The 21,463-nt window shown below is 38.4% G+C and overlaps 1 protein-coding gene and 2 non-coding genes across 6 annotated transcripts; 1 reads left to right on the top strand and 2 right to left on the bottom strand.

The window, feature by feature from the left end:
* Positions 1–11,399: 11,399 nt before the first annotated feature.
* Positions 11,400–11,523, bottom strand: LOC112195554. Its single transcript, XR_002934612.1, has one exon. It is a non-coding gene; the product is annotated as a small nucleolar RNA SNORD14 (small nucleolar RNA).
* A 56-nt stretch (positions 11,524–11,579) lies between these two features.
* On the bottom strand, positions 11,580–11,687 carry LOC112195593. Its single transcript, XR_002934646.1, has one exon. It is a non-coding gene; the product is annotated as a small nucleolar RNA Z103 (small nucleolar RNA).
* A 3,591-nt stretch (positions 11,688–15,278) lies between these two features.
* Positions 15,279–19,766, top strand: LOC112194953 (sucrose synthase 7). 4 transcript variants are annotated; one of them, XR_002934219.2, is made up of 16 exons: positions 15,279–15,604; positions 15,708–15,862; positions 15,948–16,140; positions 16,260–16,378; positions 16,458–16,674; positions 16,775–16,870; positions 16,940–17,113; positions 17,228–17,344; positions 17,428–17,594; positions 17,682–17,906; positions 18,003–18,569; positions 18,674–18,812; positions 18,905–18,984; positions 19,270–19,346; positions 19,479–19,508; positions 19,593–19,766. XR_002934219.2 is itself a non-coding variant. In XM_024335218.2 (15 exons), the coding sequence occupies exons 1-15, from the start codon at positions 15,368–15,370 to the stop codon at positions 19,606–19,608; spliced, it is 2,532 nt and encodes an 843-aa protein (XP_024190986.1). In that variant the 5' UTR covers positions 15,279–15,367; the 3' UTR covers positions 19,609–19,766. The 4 variants fall into 4 exon arrangements, 2 of the variants coding, with proteins under 2 accessions (XP_024190986.1, XP_024190987.1); XR_002934220.2 differs by having other exon boundaries at positions 19,479–19,515; XM_024335218.2 differs by lacking the exon at positions 19,270–19,346.
* Positions 19,767–21,463: the final 1,697 nt, after the last annotated feature.

Below are 21,463 nucleotides of genomic sequence, written 5' to 3'. Positions count from 1 at the left end.
ATAAACTGGAATTGACAACAAAAGAAAGCGTAAGGATACCTTTTGCAGTCTTCTATAATTCGGCCTATATCAGTCAGGTCCTCCAAACCCATATCAAGGGCATTAACAAGTGTTGCGCAATCTGACTCAATTTCAACCTCATCCCAACCTTGATGAACAGCCACCAAAAGACCAGCCCGAAGAGCTTCCACCTTGGTATGTAATGCTGACTGTGTATAAGGGAGATGCCTAGCCAATGCAACTACGCACTCACCATTTTCATCTCGGACAACAACACATATACCTCCCACCTTGTTTTAATTTTTGAAGCTCCCATCTATATTAACTTTCAGTCTACCACTAGGTGAGTAGGTCCACTTTGTGATTGGCCTCTTGCCTTTCTTTCATACACGAACCTGCTGTTTTTTATATTCCTCCAAATAGCAGCATATCCATTAGGACATATGCAGATCAGTATCAAAGCACCTACCCTTCCAAACCAAATTATTCTGTTCATTCCGTATTACCCATAAAGACATCAGGAAAAACTCCAACTGTACCTCATTTAGAGTTCCACTCATTTCTTTGACCCAATCATCAATAGTGCGTGCAGGATGCATTACCGGCCAGTTTAAGATGCAAAGGCCCTGCCCTCCAAAACACACCAACAGCTTCACAATTCTTGAAAACGTGCAACCCATCCTCTCCCCACAATGCACAAAAAGGGCATGATAAGTCTGGGAGCCTCACTTTCTTACTAGGCCTATTTTCGTGGACAATAAACCCTTAACCAGATGCCAAGCATGCATTCTAACCTTTGGGGGCACATTTATTTTCCAAAGCCTCTTCCAAAATTTGTCACCGCCAATCCCTGTCCCACTACTGGACCCATTAGTATCCAAGTGCTCCAACAACCTTGTTAAGTGGTAACCATTCCTCATACTGTAGATTCCTTTCTTGTCAAAATGCCATAGTAATCTATCCTCACCTCCATTCAGACTTAGAGGGATTTGTGCAATACTCTGCACCTCATCATCCATGAACAACTCGTTTAAAAGCCACAGCTCCCATTGTCCCTTCTCTAAATCAATTAGGTCAGACACATATAAATCCTTAGTCCCTTGCATAACAGGCGAATATGGTTTAAAGCTATAAGGTTTTGGGATCCACAGATCAGGCCACATCGAGACACCTGTACCACTTCTTATCTGGAACCTCAGGCCCTTCTTGAGTAAATCCCTATGGCGACCCGAGTGGGTATACCATAGCGCCATAATATTAAGCCAATAGGAGCTCGATACGTTGTAGACGTATATAAACCTATCAACTTAATACTACAAGGCCTTTTGAAATACGATTTTTAGAAAATAAGAGACAAATAACTTCTAAGAAAGGACTTTCGATCAACAACCCAATATTCAAATTAAGTCTGGAAATACTTCAAATCAAAGTAGGCAAGTACACTGTGACGCCTTAGGGCTTACATCATAACCGAAATAAAAGGAGTTCAACAGCAACAATAAAACAAAGGGTGTGGCGCGCTCCCAGGTAGGAAGACCTCATAGAATTCAACTGAGTTCAACATTGAAAGGAAAGCGAGTAAATTGATAGAGTACCAAAAGATAAAGACTTCAAGCAACAGGGATAGCAACACACGAACTCGGCCAACGACTCACTTCTAATCTAGATTGTTTGGAGTGACCTCGTTGTAACCTGAAATGTAGGGGTGTGCATTTCGTCCTCGCTAGCCCAATAGGGGCCAACCCAACCTAAGTTAGGTTTGAAAACTCATAAGAAAAACATAGCTACTAGGATATAGATTGTGCGCATTTGTGAAATCGAGTAAAACAAATGCAAACAAAACAATCGTCATTGTCTTTTTCGGAAAATCATATGCAGCATGCTTCACACAACTTGGAGCTCTGAGATACTTACCTCCTTGCTAATCTAAAACAATCGGTGACCGATCGGTTTGCCATCTTTCTAGAACCGGCCAACTACTCTGTAGTCCTTGTGACTATAAGTAGCGAAAGTATCCATTTCTTGGCCTTAAGTGTCCTATGATTGGTTCACCGTCGGTACTTACCTTTCCTCAATGCACATAAGAGCACAACCCCCTGTGGATGTTCACAGTTATCGACACCGTGGGATGACTAGGAATCAACATGTCTAGGCCCCATTCACTTTCAGGTCACAAGTACAAACATACAATGGGGTACAATATCTCAACATACAAGTCTATCCTCGATTTACACAATCAGCAATTATCAGTTATGCAAACACATAGGTCTGGGAGGGTTCCTGTTTTTTTTTTTTTAAATGGAACTAAAACCAAACCGCAGGAGATGTTTTCGGTTCGGGTTTGTCAAATTTTAAAGCTGGAACCGACTACTAACCGAACAGTTTTCATTTGGGTCGGTTTTGTCGGTTATCGGTTCCTAAACAAGGTACTAGAAAGGAGAAATCCACTCCAGACAGGCTAAAGCAGAAACAGCCAATAGCCAAAGTGCAAAACTGAAAAATATTTCTTCCAAACTGGGCAACGGAAACTCACTATTTTTGACAATCAAAAGTACAGAAATGTATAAAACTGAAATCCACCCTTCTCTAGCTCATGAATGCTATCAACTGATCAAAGAATGAGATTAAACTAAAGCAGCATATCTGCCATATCAAGTAATTACAGACTTACAATATTACACAATCAATAATCAAACTGGAACAACAACAACAAACCGTCAAACTATGAAACTGAAATAAATTAATAAAATGAGAAGTAGAGTACAGTAGCATTATTAAATGCTGAAACAAAAATGAAATAAAGACAGCAAGCATTCAAGTGATTCAACAATTTCAACAAACAATCAAACAATCAAGTTTTCAAAAAACTTGAGGATACCTCAATACCTCTCTAGGAGAGCTACCCTCTTAACCCTAGTCTACTTCTAGATTGGTCGGCGGCGAGAGTCCTTCCCTTCTCCGACCTTATGCAGCGGCAAGTATCGGTCTCCCCTCTATGTCATCTGTTGATGACACTCAGAAGCCGACCATGTGCCGCGACCACTCAACTCAAGCCTAGTTCACTCATCATCTATTGCCGGAAGGAAATAGGTGATGTGAGAGAGATGGATCGGTGCTCCGGTCCGATCAGATTCAATGGTGATTGGGTGGAACAATGGCCATGGCGGATCAGGCCGAGGCGAGAACGCCTCAAATCTGGGTTGTACTCAGTCGGGAAGGACCTGAATATACAGTCTCGAAGCCAAGAGATGAGAGGGTGCGACCTATGGACCCGGATCAAAGCGGCCACACTCTGATTGATGGCGGGGCCGACCTTTGCACCCCAACCTATGGAAGCGGCAAAGATAGCAGTCGTGCACCATGAAGCAAATCCGACTTTGGAGCAGGCAAAACTCGCTGGTAGGATGATTAATTAGATCTGAGACGATGGCGGTGACTGGCTCTGCTGCCCAGATTGGTAATAAGGTGGTCTCGGCGGCGGTTGCCATGCTTGGCAAAGGAGTGGCAAGTGGGGTGCCCAGATCAGTTCAGGGGCCCAAGTCAGAGTGGGTATCCAAATCATTTCGGAAAGCCCAAAAGTGTGTGGTGGCCCAAATCAGTTTTGAGGTTAAAATCAAATGGGTCTGGAGCGTTTCAACCTGCTCTGAGTTCCTGGTGGAATTGGGCTCTTTGGTGGACCATGCTAATAAGCTCTATCTCTTCAGGGTTTCGTATTTGGGATCCCAGAGGATCACTACCTTATAGCTGGAGGCTTGAGATAAGGGCAAAGGAAAGCCTTAGGGTTTCCTGGTCTTCTTGCCTATTTCTAGAAAGTCGGTCTTCTCCTACTTTCATCTTGGTTTTCTCTAGTTGTACACCAATTGAGGTCTCTAGGCGACTAGGTTTACTATTCAAAGAGAGGTTAGTAGTGAGGATTTATTTTCTTGTAGCTAGGCTCAATAAGTGAGCGTATGTGTTAACATTGAGGGTCACTTGTCCTTTGCTCGGTAGCTTGTGCCATTTATGAGTTTGGTATGAGACAGCATCTGATGTACATGCCTTCTGGCCATGGATAAATTAATGAAGTTATCTATTTCCTCAAACAAAAAAAAAAAGTTCTGAAATAACAATGACAAAAAATGCAGCAAACAATCAAACTATCAAACATCTTCCACAATTTCACTTCCAAGTTACATTCTTGATTCTTCTATAGTTCCAACTTCCAAACACAACCTGCTGCAACTCAAACAAAAAATAAAAAGAAAACCAGTAGGTTCACCAAGTATATAAGTGAAGGTGAGGAACAGATTCTAAGAATGCAAAGTGATCAAACTCATCAAAGAATGCAAAGTGAGAAACAGCAAGTGAGCAAACCTGAGCTTATTTTTTTTTTTTCACACTCTTTGACACTGATTTGGAAGCTTTGATGCATTACTACTCTTTTAAAGTTTGGAAGACTTTGTAGCCTTTCGCCTTTGTTGAGTGGCATGAGTTTCTTCAACTTCTACTACTACATTGGCTTTCTCCAATCTCTTTCTCTCTTCTTCTACTTGTTCTACATAAGTGCATACAAACAAAGAACAGTTCACATTATTAAAGGCTTAAAGTTGCAAAAAGAAGCTATGCAATAACAGTTCACATTATTAAGTAAAAAATGCAAGTAAGTTACATACCTTTTTCAACATCCTTGAACCACCCCATTTCCTCAATGGTTGGAATATATTCTAACCCCATTATTGCATCAGATTTGAGCCAATTTTGGAGGCAGATTAGGGCTTCAACAGTTCTAGGAGTTAATGAACTCCAATGTGGATCAATTACCCTCTTCCCTGTGCTGAAAATACTCTCACTAGCTACTGTAGAAACTTGGATTGCTAAAACATCCCTTGCCATAGCTTGCATGTTAGGATACTTTGAACCATTTACCCTCCACCAATCCAAAATCTTCCAATTTTCATTGTCTTGAGGATTCTCTATGGGATCAGGCAAGTATCTATCAACCTCTCCTCCAACCACCACTGCCTCACCTTCAAGCTGCTTGTTCCACAAGTCTAGCATGGCAGCCCTCTTCCTGGTTAACCCTCCTGTGGGCACACTTAGTGTTGGTCTGCTGCTACAGTCTTCTCACACATTTCTTTTTCTCTTTGATGCAATCTGATCACTATTAGAAGTTGTATACAGATCACATAAGTCTAGCACAAGCTGTTTCACTTCATCTGATCTCCTCTTAATCTCTTCACTTCCCATGTAAAGCATTGTTTCACACACATAATCAAAATTCTTCAGTTTATACCTCAGATCCAAGACAAGTGCAACAAAAAACAACTCATTGATGTCATCAAGCGATCCGAAGTATTTCTTGTACTTGGTCCTCATTTTGTTAGCGATACCAAACAAAACTTTGTCATCACTCTCACTTGAATCACTATCTATGGGCTTATGTAACAGCTCATCAAGCTCTGCCTTGACTGTGACTATGTCATGGAAGGCTTCGTTTGCTGTAGGGTGAAGCTGTGCACTCACACTAACTGTGACATCGTAGAAAACCTTAAGAAACTTCACAAAAGCACTTGCTTTATCCCAATCAGCTTGCACAGGGGGCCCTACCCTCTTCTTAGCCTGCCTTGGCCTAACTTGAGTTTCAGCCTCTATATTTTCATCATCAAGCTCTTCATCTTCATCAAAATAACTTTTGTATCTAGCATCTTCCTCATCTGCCATTCTATCAAAAGCCTTCTTTAATTCTATAGCAGTGTCTAGCATAATGAAGGTGGAGTTCCACCTTGTAGGCACATCTAACATACACACACTTTCTTACACAGTATCTTCTCTTTCTCAACACATAGCTTAACTGCATCATATCTTTGTCCACTGATCCTCACATACCTAACAGCATTTCTAATGCTAGCCGCTGACCTATCCATTATATCCAGACCAGCCCTCACAATTATGTTGACAATGTGAGCCATGCATCTCACATGCATAAACCTCCTATCAAACAAAGGTTTCCTAGGCCATCCACTCATTTTGTTTCTAAGGTACTAGAGAATTGTAGAGAATAGTTATGTGTATTCATTGATAATAAGAGCCCTATATAAAGGGATTACAAAGTACATAATTTTGGAGTACAAAGATTCCTATTCTAACTCGGAGTAGGAAATCTCTCATATTACAACTATAGAACTAATCCTAGTTTGACAAGGCACACTAAATGTCAACATTTTTCAACACATAGATATAAATTCATGCATGAAAAGGTTGAACATAGTGAAAAGCAAAAATAAAAAAACAAAAGAATATAGTGCACTTTTTGTCCATGCTGTATATGCATCCATTAATAATCCAATCTAGCAAAAGTGATTATCTTGAATCACGCAATCAAGTTAGAAGATGAATGGGTGCATACGCAAACACATGGAACCCATGTTATTGTCATCTAATCTAGTCTATGTAGATGCTACAAATTCATTGAAACATTATATTTTGTTTTGTCTCAACCTCAAACACCGATGGAGATAAGTTCATCATTCATAAGGTACCAAGGGAAGAGGACAAGCAACTCTACATTCATTGTGTTGCTTATATTGTTGATAAAGTTTAGCTACTGAAGGGACAAATACTTCACCAATGGAAAATTTATATAACCAGAAATCATGTTGCAGAGAGGAATTAATGCAAAAGGATCCAGTTATTTTTTTTATGGTGAATTACAAATTTCAAAATTTAGAAAATTCAATAGTTAGTGCCACTATGTAGCAGCTGATAGCAATAGTACTGTGAATGAAATTTTGTACTTAAGGAAGTGCGAAGGAACTGATGAACTGTACTGAAAACTAGCAGAACTTTATGTTTTTCATATTTAATTTCTTTCTTCGAAACAGAACCTAGAGACTCTTCTTTGGAGTTCCAATGAACTTAGGTTCTATGCTTTAGAGTCCTTGGTACCAATAACAAACTTTACTTTTAGATTTTCCCACATTCAAAGCATAGAAGGCTATTAAATAAAAAAAATCAACAACTAGGGGTTCTAGCCATCCATAAAGCAAGACTGAAAGGAGAATGGACTGCAAAGAGTGAAAGAGGAAATAAGGACTCCTTTCCTATCCAGGTAAATCGTATTCTGAATTGTTTCACATCAAATTACATTAACATTGAATGTGAATCGTCTTAGTATATAGAGTAGAATACAAGTGGTTGTAGGTATATTGATTGTTCAAAAATGTAAACAAGAAACAAATGACAGCAATTACAACTTAATTAGATGCCAAAAGAGAAAACCTGGCAGGAACCAAAGATGCAAGACTTTTCCATTCAATGATAGTAGAAAAAAGCCAACCAACCTCTCACAAGAAGCAAAGAGTTCCGTATGAAATCCAAACCTCCAAGCCGGCGGCAGCAGGACACATTGCATGAATAAACTCAAAAAGACCTGTTCCTTTTTTGTGTTTCCCAATTTTTGTTGCAGACGACTTATTGTTATTCTCTGAAGCAAGTGTTAAGCATCCTAGGCTTCTGAAGAAATTCCTGGATTATTTGGTGCTTTGTCTGGACAAAGATTGAATTTTGAGAAATCACTTGTGTACTGCTCTCCTAACATCAATAGCTCTCTTGCTTCTGAAATAAGCACTGTCAAAGGCAAAGCTAGGCAAGCTGAGACTTCTGCAAGAGGATCAGGGCTTTGGTCTCTGATTTCCATCCTATGAAAAAACGTCCAAATTGCTCAAGCACATGGACTAGGTCTTTGGCTCTCATCTGTGGAAACAAGATTTAAAATGGATAATTGGTCTAGCCTTGGTGTGTTAAGACAATTTGCTCTTGATAATGATAACGCCACTGTTGAAGATCATTTTACAGCATGGTATTTGGAATTTGGAGTCTCTCAGATCTGTTCTTCCTGTTGATGTTATTAGTAAGATCACTTGTATCCTATTTCCATTGATCAGTTTGAAATAAGTTGATTTGGAGTGGTACATCTTCAGGAATTCTTTCAGTTAATCTGCCTATCAGATATTATGTAGAGAGCAAAATGTGTACAACTTTAGATGGAAGGATATCTGGTCTTCTGCTATCCCCCCAAAGTTGAAGACTTTTCTTTGGCTTGTTCAAGGTAAATTATTGACTAAAGAACAACGCTCAGGAGATGCATTGCTAACAGCCCTCTTTGTGTTTTACGCTCCAATGATTCAGACGACATGGGGCATGTATTGTGGGATTGTACAAATGCCAGGCAGGTATGAGGTATGGGAAGCTGTTTCAGTCCCCGCTGCTATGAAGATATATAACCTTCAACCTGGGATGGAAAGATTGGATTACTTCCAGTCTAAAGCAAGCGAGGTACACTATGAATGACCTTCGATGGAATGCTTTCTTTACTTTATACGGTTGGTTTATATGGAAATGGAGATGTACGAGGACTTTTGAGCCAGCTTTGAATATCCGTTTTATATCTGAAGCTATTCTAACTATGCTACTGGAATGAAATAGCTTAGAAAAGACTCTACTGAGACGATTTCTTGGTGTAAGCATGATCAGGGATTGTATAGATTAAGTGTTGGTGGATCTCAGACTAATAGTGCTCTTATTGGTGCTGGGAATGTTATTAGAATGAAACTGGAGAGTGAATATTGAAGCTGGAGAAGTTACCAAGCTGAGGCTTGGGGCCTTTTTCATGGACTGGAGCTTGCTACTTCTCTGAATATAAACAAACGGGAGGTTAAATCTCATACTGATTGTTTAGTGAATATTTTACAAGGTGAGAACATTGATCATCCTTTTGGCACTCTTCTTCTGAACTGCAAGCAGTTGAAGATTCAATTCGATGAGGTGAAATTCAAGCACATTCACTGGGAGGGCAAAATGGTTGCCGATATTCTTGCTAAGGAAAAGTGTTCATCATTCTGGTGTGTCTACTTTCCAGACCCCTCCTGGCCACTTTGGAGATTGAATATATAGTCCTGGTATAGCCAGGACTAGGAAAGTTTGTAATAGCCATAATGGCTAGATAGTTTCTTTGTTTCTTTTGCTGGACTTTTTGCCCCATTCACCGAACTGCATGAAGCAGAAAGCTTGATCTCTGAGACGACTATCACTGAATACTGAGTGAACAGATAATACTACATTTTTCAACTTGATGACAAGCCATCTTATGCAATTTAACTAACTTCTTTACTACCTGATAAGAGATAAGAAGTACGTTATTTACTACCAGTAGCAGGTGCATATATAGTGGTTGTCTCAGACTAAGAAGGCCAAAGTTTTCTAAATTTTAGTATGTCAATTTCATACAACTTCAAAGGACATGAATGATACCTTCGTTTTCAACACAGACGATCTCTTCAAAAGCATAATTAGAGTTGCATGATGGTCATGTGAAGTATCAATAATATGAGGGATGCCTCTGCAGCAAAAAAAGCATTTACAGAAGTATCTAATATACCATTTTCCACATACAGCAACAGAAGGCTAATTTGCATAACACCCTTCTTCTTTTGTCATGTCTGCATCTGAAAGGTCGTTCGAACTTCATTAACAAATGTACAGCTTCAGAGAAAGTATGCAGAAAGGAATCCTAAACTTTTTTTCCCTAATGTTTGGCACAGTGGTTATTTGTTGAATCAAAATTTCCTGTGAAACTTGTCAGGTAATATTTGTGCCAGCTCTTCAAGGACTGCCTTTTCATATTATTTGAAACATATAGTCACAGATGTAAGTGGATCATTCAGAATATTATACATTAGGGCATTCGAGCAGCATAATAACTATATTATACATTCATATGCACAGTAAACAGGTAGCAAAAATGGAAACTATACACAGCACAGCATTACCTGCATAGTGTTGTCCAATGTTTCAAGAGTTTCGTAACCCAAACTTGTTTTATATAAATCCTGTTAGGTGATGAAATACTCATAAAGGAAATAGCCTACAAGCAAACTCCAACGGTTCAAACAAACTCTCAAAAGACCACAATGAATAGATAGAGAAGCGCAAAATGAAAATAGGATTATATCTTTCGCTCTTTAGTATCAACATCACATTCCTGCAAAAAAATTTAATGACACGTTCAGAACTATCACAATAAACATAAACCATTCAGTGCCTTAGCTCATACACGACTAGATTTATCGTCACTCAACAAGATCTGTTTGAAACTTGTTCACAAATAATATTTCATCAGACACCACTATATGGTGAGGAAAATAATCAAAATATAGCATCACGGATGCGCATATTTTGGGCTCAGTCACAAGATTTTCTCTAAATGAATTGGTTTCTTTGGCCTCCTTGGTTCCTGATGCAGAAGAGCAGGCTTCATCAATTTCTCCAGGTGGGGATAGATTGTAAAACTGTCGTGCATCTTTCGATATTTCAAAATGCTTCTTAATATATATGACAACGTCAAGGTATCTCCACAGCGACGAACTCACTGCCATGACCCTTTTGACAACTATGAGAAACTGAAGGGACTCGTTTATCAATCCATTTGCCACATATCCGCCAAAATGTCTAAAAACTGCAGTTGTAATTAGTTCACCTCCATTACATTCCATGTCCAGAGGAATGCGATTCAAGTTCTCGCAGATTTCATCTGACTCTAGTGAAAACATTTAATTTTTGTGACAATACCTTATAGTCATACTCATATACAAGCTTCTGACATAGGCTGTCAAGAGGTAATTTTGTAATCAAATTTTCATAAGACTCTAAATAATGAGTTAGCATTATTCATTGATAAATAGTTCAATCAAAGAACTTTTGGTGTTCTGTCCTGATCAATTTTTGACGGATAAGTTCCTAGGGTAGGGCTAAAATCATGCTGATCGAGGCTCACAATGAGACATAATACTGTTCTTCTACTCGTTCGACTGATCGAGCGTAGTTTCAATCACCATCTTTGCCGGTTTGACAAAAGGAACTGGTCATCATTAGAGGAAAGATCATTTGCAGAGTTCAACTTTAATCAGCCAGGAGTCAATATGAGAGATTAGATCTTTCCTCAGTCGATAACCACAATGGCTGCCAAACAACTATTTCCATCCATTACAGAGCAACAGACGATGCTCCATAGTTTCCAAATGCTCCCCGAATAAAATTACAAATAGGATAAACAAATGATTTTCCTTCAAAACAAGTTTCAGATGCGAGTAGCTTATGAGTGTATACTCTTATCAATGCTCATAGCAAATTAGCAATACAAGTATTTATTTGTGCACAACCAATTCCTTTATACACTTACCCCCTCATTTTTCCAACAATTACACATGCACCATTACATGTACAATCACCTAATGCTCAATTTTCAAACTATTTGTTTGGCAACAACAAAAATAACCTCTGCAACTGAGTAATCAACAAATCAAAAAGAAAAGAAAAATCTTAAGAAACAAACATGAAGAAGAATAAACAGAAAGTAAAAAAGAAATCTCAGACATCCAAGGAAGGAAAAAGCAGCATAAGCTCTCAAGCCTGGCGAAAGGCGAAAGCTCTCAGGCGGCAACTGCGAATGTTCTTGAGAAACAAGCCTTAGATTTATCATCATCGATTCACCGAATTCATAAAACCATTCAAACAACCGAAAAAAAAGAAGACACAAATTGAAGATGGATCAGAAACACCTGGCTTGGTATCTCTGTGTGTAACACACACAGAGATGTAATAGCTCAGTTATTTCAGCTTCGATCATCTGGGGAAATAGTCATCACTTCCATCTCCATTATAATCCAAAACGACGCAAAATTGAAATTGACCAGATCTGGGTCATATTTTCGAACCCAGATCCTAGTAAAAATGGCAAAAATAAATAAAGAGGGTAAAAGATGAGAAATTTGTCCGAATCTGCGTGAGAACAAACCAGAAGGAGGCCCTCGAGAATTTACAGAAACAGAGTAGCTATGGCGTCGGCTCATACGCAGCGCCCACTCAGAGAGAGCGATGGTAATCAGTTTATTCGACGCCGACTAGTGATGTTAACCCTAACCCTAATCCTAGTCCAAACCAGAAAGAAGAGGAAAAAAAAATGAAAAAATCAAAACAAAGGGAGGAGGCGGACTCAGAGAGAGAGAGAGAGAGTCTGGGTGTGACAATTGACAAGGGGACGTGGTTCTATTTATAGCCGCTTCTCCAAAACCCTAATTTCATTTTAGGGGTTCTACTCGTTGCCACGTGGACGGATGATTATTTATCCTCATTTGTTTGGCTTTTCTAATCAGCCGTAGATGTATTTATTTATTTATTTTTTTTGGTAGTGAAATAAAACAAGCACAGAAACACTTACCATTATACAAACGGTCCTTGATGCAATCGGAGGATCCTCAAACTATGAAGTGCAAGCTTCATACTATGTCTCATTTGGACGAGACGCATCAGCTAGCCACCATGTTGCAGAAATCCCCTATACATATCCAATTTGGCAATTTCTCATCGCGAGAGTTATGCAACTAGAAATTAAACCAATAAAAGGATGAGTATCATCCCACTAACCATTCACTAGGTTGACCATAACAGAGGAGTTAGATGGACTAATAATCATTATTATTTTATTGGTTAACGTGTTATTTCTTGTGCGATGCTTCAATTTTTAGAGATTAGATAAAAGGGGAAATGATCATTTACCCAATTTTAGTTTAAAAATTGTCCACTTATCCAAACATTCTAAGAAATTGTCCACTTATCCAAACACTCTAAGAGATTATTTCCTTAATACCCAATTAAATATTTTTTAATTCCTTTTTATTTATTTTTGAGACAATTTTGCCCTCTCCTTCTTTGTCACTTAGAGAGAGAAGTCATCAGAGACCTTGCCGGAGATTAAGGGCAGAGGGACGACTTCGAGCTTCGGATGAGATCCAGCGCACCGCTGATTGGAGATTGAGGGCAGAGGGACGACTTCGAGCTTCGGATGCAATCCAATGCACCGCCGATCGGAGATTGGAGATTGAGGGCAAAGGGACGACTTCGAGCTTCGGATGTGATCCAGCGCACCGCCGATCGGAGATTGAGGGTAGAGGGACGACGGAGAAAGATAAAGAAGACGAAGTAATCGAACTTGGAGGTGGTAGAGGACGCAATCGATGACGATGTTCCTGCAACGAACTGAGATTGAGAGAGAGAGAGAGAGAGAGAGAGAGAGATGAGTTTTAATTTAATTAATAGGGGTAAAACTGTCACTAGATATTAGATTGGGTAAATAGAATTAAAAAACTTTTAGTGGAGTAAGTAGACAATTTTGAAACTGAAATTGGGTAAGTGGTCGTGACCCCTAGATAAAAAGTACATCTTGCCCTGAACATTATCCATGTTTAGAATTTGTACTTCTAAAATGGAATAGGTTAACGTGAGTCATTCTAATGAGGACCACTTTAATGAGGATTAGTTGATGACTTTCTAATAAACTGTTTGGCAGACCCACGTTTCTACTACATTACAATGAATCAACAGTTAGATATTTATGTATACATGAGTAAATCACAACTGAAAATTTTCTTTCAAATTATTAATCGTTAAGTTACTAAACTAGATCAAATCAATAGACGAACCAAATTTGTCAAACATGAACCATTCATATTCATAACTAATAAATCACGATTATCAATGTTGTATAACGATTTTCAGTTTGGTTGAAAAATTGCATAAATGATCTACACATAAATATTTAAACATCTAACGATTGATTTATGAAAATGTGATCGAAAAGTGGGTCTCACAATAAAATCTTCAACTAATCCTCATTTTAATGGGCTTCAGTAGAATCTCCCCCCCCCCCCCTAGGTTAACATACTCTCTAAACAAAGTATAGGTCCTAAGAATCTAAGCTGAACACTCCATTTGACGTACTCAACAAGAAAATGAGGAATAATGTCTAAGTCATGACATGGGTGGGTTGGGGAATAATGTCATGTACACACCTTCCATCGAATAATTGAGGCCTCGGGTGAGCTAATCAAGGTAGAAGCCAGAACCAAAACTAGGAATATAAATGATCGAAGGTTAGTCTTTTCTCTTAGTCTTTGCCAATACTTCGTATCCCGTTTGTCCTTCATTTCTCCTTCACTGCATACATCGTTGTACACTTTATACCACAACAATAATATGTCCTCCGTAGTAACAATAATAAATAGCAGTGGAATGACACCTGGAAAGAAGAAACTGAAAATTACAATGAAATCCAATCGTCTTCGGCAGTGTCTTCTAAGTTCTAACACCTTTCCCTAAAAGAAATATTGGGGGGGGTCCTATTGGGCATGTTTTAGATTTGCATTCAGATCCATGGTTTATCTCCAACCCATCTTTCATCCGCTGTGACAAACTTGGATTTTGTACCTCTACACTTGGACCTTAACCCCGTTAGCAACTTTGCAGTATTCTCTTGAGTATCCAAATCGAGGGTAGCATATTTGGTGGATATGTATCCCAAGTTGATTATAATTGTTTTTTCGTATAGGGCCTTTATTTTACTGCTAGAAGCGTGAGCATCGAGGGACCTACATAGAGACAAGCGATGGACTGATGGCTGCTGCTCTTTTTCTTTCTTTCTTTTCTCTAGCTAGTAAAGCATATTCTATGAATAGTCTGGTTTCTCTTTAAAATCTAATGTTTTCGCCCCTACTTTCAGCCTCTATTTGGTTCTTATAAGCATTTCACCCTCACATAAACAAAATCATGAGTCCCGTCATTGAGTGACTGATCTTTTTTGTCACACCTTTAAGATGGGATCCTATTTTAGATACCTAGCTGATATGGTGACGATTTCACTAAAAAAGAAAAGAAGTTGGCGGAAAGAGATCACACACTAAGAATAAAGCCAACGTGGGGATATTGGAATTCGTTGGTTGTTTCATAAACTCAATCAAAAGATTCACTGTTATAAAAATTAGATCAAAAGAGGGAGGAAAAGGGAAAAAAAAAAAACAGAAGAATCATCAACATCATCAGCTTCCGTGAAATTGCAATCTTTCTATATTCTTTGTGATGCCAACCAATGCAGTAAGAAAGAAACAAGGAAAGAATGATACCCAGTAATTACGTGAGCTAGAGAGAAACCTGAGAGCTTCTTTTTAAGCCAGAATCTTCTATTACAGACATAGATTCTTTTCTTTTGGTTTTCTCTTTGTATTGTATTTTACATCAATAATTCTTTCCCTTTTCTTCATCTCTGGTATTCTCTCTCTTTCTCGATCACCTTGGTGAATCTAGCTTCTTTTCTTAGAAGTTTGGACCCCATTTCAGCTTCCCAAAAAGTTAAATTTCTATATGAGCTTGACGAAACCAAAAGCAAAGCTTCAACGGTTAACAACTCAGCCAAGTAGCCTATAAATGCATTACCATCTCCACCTGATCAGCAAACCCAAAACAAACTGCTTCATCTTCTAACAATTTGAAGCTCATCAAAATGGATTCTGCAACTGCAGCCACGAAGCGATCTGACTCCATAGCCGAAAGCATGCCCGACGCTCTGAGGCAGAGCCGGTACCATATGAAGAGGTGTTTTGCTAAGTTCATTGAAAAGGGAAAAAGGATAATGAAACTTCAGCACTTGATGAATGAAGTGGAGTTAGTCATAGATGACAAGGTTGAAATGAACCAAGTCTTGGCAGGAGTACTTGGCTATATATTGTGTTCAACTCAGGTGTTTTTCTTTCCTAGTTTTTATTTTTTTCATTCTTTTTTATGTGAAATTATGAATTATAGGTTTGTTGACATTGTGATGATATGTTTCCTAACGTCAACAGGAAGCTGTTGTTAGTCCTCCACATGTTCTCTTTTCAATAAGACCAAACCCTGGATATTGGGAATTTGTTAAAGTCAGCTCTGAGGATCTGTCAGTTGAGGCCATCACTGTGAGGGACTACTTGAAATGCAAAGAAACACTTTATGATGAGAAATGGTACATATATAGCTAACTATTTTAGCTACTCACCACATCTTGAACATTATCTATCAATTTAGCAGATAACACTTTCACTTTTCAGGGCCAATGATGAAAATGCATTGGAGGTGGATTTTAGAGCAATTGACTTCTCTACTCCTCACTTAACTCTATCGTCCTCGATTGGAAATGGACTCGACTATGTTTCCAAGTTCATGACTTCGATGCTAGCTGGGAGATTGGAGAATTCGCAGCCCCTTGTGGACTACTTACTTTCACTGAATTATCAAGGAGAAGTATGGGACTGGCAGAAATACAGTTTTTGTCAAAGAGAAAATTTAATTCAAGATAAGAATACTAAAAAGTTTTATGCTAATATTGTCTCAAATGTATTTCTGTGATTTTGAATCAACAGAAACTTATGATCAATGACACCCTCAACACTGCTGCAAAGCTTCAGATGGCCATGATTGTGACAGAAGTTTACCTCTCGGGGCTTCCGAAGGACACTCCATTTCAAAATTTTGAACTTAGGTGACTGACTCTACTTATTTCTCTGTTTAGTTAATCCTTCAACTTGCTATATGAAACCAAATTAAACTCTCATTTACAGGTTTAAGGAGTGGGGCTTTGAGAAGGGTTGGGGAGACACAGCAGAGAGATCCAAGGAAACAATGAGAATACTATCAGAAGTACTACAAGCTCCAGATCCACTTAACATGGAGAGGTTTTTGAGCAGGCTTCCTACCATATTCAATGTTGTAATATTCTCTCCTCATGGCTATTTTGGCCAAGCTGATGTTCTTGGTTTGCCAGACACCGGTGGACAGGTCAAAATCGAAAAACTGTATCTGATAAGCTTAGACTCATTGCATCGACATTCATAATAGTATTCTGAAAGTTCTTCAGTTCTACAATCTAAAACTGCAGGTTGTTTATATTCTGGATCAAGTTAAAGCTCTGGAAGAAGAATTGCTCCTTAGAATTAAGCAACAAGGGCTTGCTGTGAGGCCTCAGATTTTTGTGGTGAGTTTCACCCCTCATGAAGGTGGTTCAGTTTATCGGGTATACTAACTAAATACTTGGCTTGAATAGGTAACAAGACTCATTCCTGAAGCAAGGGGAACCACGTGCAATCAGGAGTTGGAACCTATCAATGGCACCAAGTACTCAAACATTCTTAGGGTTCCATTTAGGACAGAAAAGGGGGTCCTTCGTCGTTGGGTTTCTCGTTTTGATATCTACCCCTATCTTGAGCTGTTTGTGCAGGCATGGTTCCCCTTCAATATTTCAACTCATTCTTGTAGAGTGCTCACTAATTGATTTATTTTCCTGATGTGCTTTCAGTTTCTAATAATTACTCCATCTCTTTCAAATCACTAGGATGCTACAGCCAAAATCCTCGACCTCATGGACGGGAAGCCTGATCTTATTATTGGAAATTACACTGATGGGAATTTGGTGGCCTCTCTGATGGCTAACAAACTTGGAATAACTCAGGTCACTATTCATCAGCTTATAGATACGATACCAAGTTTTCTCCCACTTCACTTTTACTAATCAATACAATGCATTAAAACCAGGCAACAATTGCACATGCTTTGGAGAAGACCAAGTATGAAGACTCAGACATCAAGTGGAAGGAATTAGACCCTAAGTATCACTTCTCATGCCAATTTCTAGCAGACACAATTTCAATGAATGCAACAGATTTTGTCATTGCAAGCACATTCCAGGAAATTGCAGGAAGGTTAGCAACAGTAACTAATATATCATCATATAGGATTGACAACTGAATTAAATAATGTATAATGTACTTGAACGTTGATGTTTGCAGCAAAGACAGACCAGGACAATATGAAAGCCATACCGCATTTACTCTCCCAGGGCTTTGTAGAGTTGTTTCAGGCATCAATGTATTCGATCCCAAATTTAACATTGCTGCACCTGGGGCTGACCAGTCTGTCTATTTTCCTTACACTGAGAAACAAAAAAGAGTCTCATCATTTCATCCTGCCATTGAAGAACTACTGTATAGCAAGGAGGATAACAATGAACATATGTAAGTGTGCTAGTGTGCAAATGGTAAATACTTCTTCTGAACTAGTAATTATGTACTCACACAATCTAACATCAATCTGAACTGTTTCTGAAACAGGGGGTTTCTAGTGGATAGGAAGAAACCTATCATCTTCTCAATGGCAAGGCTTGACACTGTTAAGAACATTACTGGTTTAGTTGAATGGTATGGCAAAAACAAGAGGCTCAGAAATCTGGTTAACCTTGTAGTAGTTGGAGGCTTCTTTGACCCTTCAAAATCAAAAGATAGAGAGGAAATAGCAGAAATTAAAAAGATGCATTCACTGATAGAGAAGTACCAGCTCCAGGGTCAGATCAGATGGATAGCAGCACAGACTGATAGGAACCGCAATGGAGAACTCTACCGTTATATTGCGGACACCAGGGGAGCTTTTGTCCAACCTGCTCTATATGAAGCTTTTGGTCTTACTGTCATTGAGGCAATGAACTGTGGTTTACCCACTTTTGCAACCAACCAAGGAGGGCCAGCTGAAATCATTGTTGATGGGATCTCTGGTTTCCATATTGATCCGAACAACGGTGATGATGCAAGCAGCAAAATTGCCGATTTCTTTGAGAAATGCAAAACTGAGGCTACATACTGGGACAAGTATTCAAAAGCGGGTTTGCAACGCATTTATGAATGGTAAAATTTGTTTGGTTAAGTTCATTCCTATTGTCTATGAAATATCACGCAATACACTCCTTCTCCTAAGGAATTTAAATTTAGTAATGATCTGAATTTTGTAGCTACACTTGGAAGATATATGCAAACAAGGTGTTGAACATGGGCTGCACGTATACATTCTGGAGGCAGTTGAACAAAGAGCAGAAACAGGCAAAGCAAAGATACATCCAGATGTTCTTTAATCTCCAATATAGAAATTTGGTATGTTGTTTATGCTTAACTGAATACAATCCCATATATATCTTTTTATTGTTTTCAAGATTTAGAGCATGCTTTTTTTGGAATTACTACAGGTGAAGAGTGTGCCTATCCCAAGTGACGAGCCTGAAAAACCAGCACCAAAGCCAGTCACCAAATCACAGACGACTCAAAGGCATGTTATGCTAAAAGACATGTAGTAGTGGAAGCTTTACAGACAGACATATATATCTACATATATACACATAAAAGTGTCAAAAATATCATAATATCTGCAAAAATGAAAAAGATAATGCATGTCTTCTCTCTAGTTTTAATTTCCTCATTTCATAGTCAGTAGATTCTCTTTTTGATAAGAAGCAGTACAAGTAGTTAGCAATGTCAATGCTCGTTATTATTTATTTCTTCAGGAAGAGTTTCTAGAACAAAACCAAACTCAACATAATTTATTTGAATACAGAATTAATCGGTGAAATTTCATGGACAATGTATCAAATGCATATAACTGGCTGTGCATACAAATCATACCCTTACGAGGTGAAATCTTTTTTTTTTTTTGGAAGCTTATTGAGAATTAAAGCTGTGTTATACAGGAATGTATAACCATTTTGTATATGCTAATATAATCTCTACTGTCATTCAACCTAACAATACATAACTGATGTGCAGCACTAGACGCTCACAGTCCCGATTGCAAAGGTAAAGAGTAAGAACCCCACAATTACCTTGTTTGAATTTTTCCACTAAGCTACATAAGAACTAACTAATTTACCATATTTTCAGGTTGTTTGGAGCCTGAATAAGGGGCAGACAAGGGAGCTTGGTTGAGATTGCAATTTGAGCCACCCAAATAGCATGCTATACATTTATAAAGAAGAATTACTGTTTGTAATCATTGAATGATGATGTAATAAAGAACTTCAAAATTTACAACGAAGTGTGAGTTTTCCAACTCAATATATATATCCAATTCTTATAGCAAACTTCTTGCCAGTGACTGATATTTACCCCATTATTTGATGAATCATATGCACCGTATTTCTGAGGTGAGGAAAGTCACCTTCAAATGAGCATATCAGTAATATTATACTATCCTTGCAAAATACTGTACCTCCAAAGCGCTAGTGTTGGCTCACTGACACTAATTAGCTTTAATAAAGAAAAAACCGATATTACTTGGTGATTGAACTTGATAAATTACCAATTCAATTATACTCGGCTTAATAAACTTGTACAGCTGTTTCTGTTTCTGATACATAACAAATCCCTTAACGCTTCGCGGCTGGGTTCAAAACTGGACATCCAGCCGCACTATAATCCTCTTTAGGAGGATGGCTCTAGGAAATAGCTAGGGAGCAAAAATCGTAGACTCACTAGAAATCTATTATATCTAATTCAATCAGGTAGTTATAGAAAGCCATTTAAAATAAATTCACAAGAACACTCAAAAAGCACATAACAAATTTTAATTGGCTTGGTCAAGTGATTTACATCTACCTCAGCCCCCTGGGGCTGGCTTTGCTAACACCACCAATGAAGCAAATAGTAGATATAAGATTAACTGAAAACCTCATTATCCAGTCATTAGTTTTTACTACATGGATTCATTATTAACCATTTTCAACCACCAACCTCAGTAACAGGTACTAGTCAAACACTCAAGTGACTCAACTATGTTGCTTAAGTGTGTCCAAGTACACTAGTAAGGTTAGGGAACGTTTAAGACTAAGGGTTTAGGATTTAGGCTCTATGTCTATCTAAATTATAAGCCCTAGTTGAGATCATCAAAAGCAATAAACATGAAAAAGAAGAGATAGAAGAACAAAAAGAAAAACAGAAGGGAAATGCTGGACAGCATGGAATTATTGGTTGGTGCTTGAAATGTTACCTTTTTAATTTCAAGTGAATCAAAGTGCCTTGCATCTCAACTCCATCAATTACATCCTGTTGCAAGAAGTCAATCGTGCAACAATTTGAGCAATAAGATCCATTTTCGGTTGAACTTTTTGAGTTGCACAGGACAGGAAACAATGTCTTTTTGAGCATTAATAACCAATTTGGCACAGGACAGGACAGAAATTCCTGGTTGAACTTTTTGTCTTTGTCAAGAAAAAAAAATAAAGAAAGTAGGATGGACTTAGACTTTGTGTAACACGCAGTGCAGTGTGAAATATCAGTTAACTAAAGCTCGATTGTAATTCGGCTAGCTTTCCAATTAGAATAGTGTGGTTTTGAGTAGTAATTCACATATTGTTAATTGCTCATTTTGTTTTCAGGAATTGTTGAAAGCTTTGATCGGTTTCATAGATGTTGCTGGCCTTTACTTTGCTTTGACCCAGTTGACCCATAGGAACATCTCTCAAAATCATAAATTTCAAGCGGTGGGACTTGGTGAGTAGTAAACTTAATAAAACTTATGAAGAGGGGAAACCATTAGTTGCTTCAGTGTCTGGAATAATAATGTTGATTGTGTAGTTAGTATTGATGGTATCTGCTTACTATTGGCAGGGTGGACTTTTGCTGATTCGGTTCTCCATGGATTGGCACCTCTGAGGGTGGGTGCCAGAGGATTAGAATTTACCTGTGATTACATTCTGCAAGGCCTTGAGTGAAGAAAATAAATGGTTTATCCACCGCTCTGTCCTTTTGTTTAT

This window comes from Rosa chinensis, chromosome 3, assembly GCF_002994745.2.
Source record: "Rosa chinensis cultivar Old Blush chromosome 3, RchiOBHm-V2, whole genome shotgun sequence".
NCBI lineage: Eukaryota > Viridiplantae > Streptophyta > Magnoliopsida > Rosales > Rosaceae > Rosa > Rosa chinensis.
This window is presented reverse-complemented; position numbering and strand designations above follow the sequence as displayed.

What these genes read in the sequence shown, in the direction of transcription:
- LOC112194953 (XM_024335218.2), top strand. Translation starts at nt 15,368, where the DNA reads ATGGATTCTGCAACTGCAGCCACGAAGCGATCTGACTCCATAGCCGAA. An exon ending in ACAAACTTGGAATAACTCAG is followed by an intron (nt 17,345 to 17,427) that starts GTCACTATTCAT and finishes CATTAAAACCAG; the next exon opens with GCAACAATTGCACATGCTTT. An exon ending in TTGCAACGCATTTATGAATG is followed by an intron (nt 18,570 to 18,673) that starts GTAAAATTTGTT and finishes TGAATTTTGTAG; the next exon opens with CTACACTTGGAAGATATATG.